The sequence below is a fragment of the Crocodylus porosus genome, unplaced genomic scaffold (genome assembly GCF_001723895.1).
Source record: "Crocodylus porosus isolate Cpor-Errol unplaced genomic scaffold, CroPor_comp1, whole genome shotgun sequence".
Taxonomy (NCBI): Eukaryota; Metazoa; Chordata; order Crocodylia; family Crocodylidae; genus Crocodylus; species Crocodylus porosus.
The window spans coordinates 233,661,458-233,663,444 of NW_017728886.1; the positions used below are offsets into that span (position 1 = coordinate 233,661,458).

Below are 1,987 nucleotides of genomic sequence, written 5' to 3' on the forward strand. Positions count from 1 at the left end.
TCCCTATAACAGTTTTGTGACATCACAGAGGACCCTAAGAATTATAGAATGGCACATCACCTTTGTATACTTGTACATGAATCTGCTAAGTAGAGACTTCATGTTTTAGAAATATTTCAGGCTCTTTAAAAACTTTGGAAATAGGGATATGAGGCCATATTGTATGCAACATCACAAGCAGCCCTAAAATGTTGAAATGTGCCTTTAATGTGTGTGTGTGCTTGCTTTTTAGAATTCAAGTGGTTTGTTAAACGTTACAAGCTTCCAGCCTGTACGGCCTTTGCCTTCTATTAGAATTTTGGTAGACAAAATTAACCTGGAACATTCTGTGCCAATGTATGCTGAACAACTTGTGCAAACAGTCAGCAACCTTAGCCAACCTTCTGACAACCTGCTTCATTACTGTAATGCACACTGCTACCTTAAGGTAAAAGAAAATAAAAATATTATCTAGTATGTTGAAAATAATTTAGCATGAATAAATTTAACATGAATATAAGCAAGCTTAAATGTTGAGTTATTTTCTAGTGCATGTCCAGTTTTGCCAGAAGGATGTGCAACAAGTCTCAGGGTCTTGGTTCTACGCTCCTTATTTAGCCAAGATGTCCTCTGACTTCATTGAGAATTTCAGTGAGTAAGCAGTGCAGGTTAAGCTTGAATGGGCTAATTATTTACTTATAAGAGTCTCTTCAAATTGATTCAGAGAAAACCAGTGTAGAAAAATAATTAAAAAAGATATACATGGTAATGACTTATCTTTATAAATTCTGTTGAATACTGTGAAGGAAAGTAGTTATGTTGGCTGCTTGCAGACGTGGGGGGAAAACAAAACAAAACAATGCTGTACTTTAACCTCTACATGCTCCTGCACTGGAAAAGAGAGAGCATGTTAGTTTACCCTGGCTTTCTCAGCATCTGTAGAGGTTGGGTGCGTTAGTGGGGCTTTTCTGACGTTTTTATCTAACAGCTGATTGAATCAGCTTTAGCTGAAAGCCCCAGAAAGCCCCTCTGAATGGCCTGATTTCTATAGATGCTGTGGAGCTGGGTTGAAGTAACATGCTGCTTCGTTTGCTAAAATGTGTTTTGGAGTGAAGGGAGGTTCCCCCCCATGTCTGTCACAAAAAGCAAAAGCCCATTCTTGAATACAGTGAGCCACATCTTTGCATAGTTCAGTTCTTCTGAGTATGGGAGGAGATCTTAAAATATTCAATATCATATATTTCAATATTTTAATATTTCAATATTTTAATATCCTTTATTGAGGAGGAAGCCTTTTTGCCAGATTTAGAGAGTTTAAAAATCGCAGCAATCGTTTGGCAAAAGGAGCATAACTTCAGCTATAGTATCACATTCTGGCCTGCTAGACCAAGTGCTGTGGTTAGAACAGCTTGAGGGGCTTTGGGTGCTGTTGTAATTATATTTGCATCCACCCCAACTAATGTCACTACTAACAGTGGTTAGTGTAAATATTGCCTTTGAAAGAAAACACAGAGGAGCTCCTTCGCATCTCCACTGTACTTGTCTACCCACACCATAACAGCTGTCTAAGCAACAAGATTCTTAACTGTCCCTGTAAAACAGTAGCACGGTGTTACATCACTACATGGCAAACTTCCACTTCCCTGGGAAGGTGCAGCTCACCTCCTAGTACATTTAAAATGATTGGGTCAGAAATATCACATCTTGTCCTCCTAATTTTTTTTTTTTATATTTTCATTAGGGCTTTCCTCCCCAAGGGTTTATACATAATTATTAAAAGAAAACCCTTGGCTTTTTCATTTGTGGTTGAATTTTCTGAGTGCAGAATTGAGCCAGTTACTTTATCTGCTATATAAAAATGTGAATTGTGCTTTGACATGCAGATGGCAGAATAGGTTAAAAATATTAAACTCCTTCAGAGCTAGTTTTCACAGGGACAGGGAGAAATGTTAGAGAACAAGTGTAATATATCCTTAAGAATCTAATTCAAATTTGGCCTCATTTTATC

General features: G+C 37.6%; 1 protein-coding gene across 1 annotated transcript in view; it reads left to right on the plus strand.

The window, feature by feature from the left end:
• VPS13B (vacuolar protein sorting 13 homolog B) overlaps positions 1-1,987 on the plus strand; it is an 869,608-nt gene that overhangs the window by 163,462 nt on the left and 704,159 nt on the right. The window contains exon 14 of the mRNA XM_019545488.1: positions 233-427. Within this exon, the coding sequence (XP_019401033.1) occupies positions 233-427 (195 nt within the window). The remainder of the gene's footprint in view (positions 1-232; positions 428-1,987) is intronic.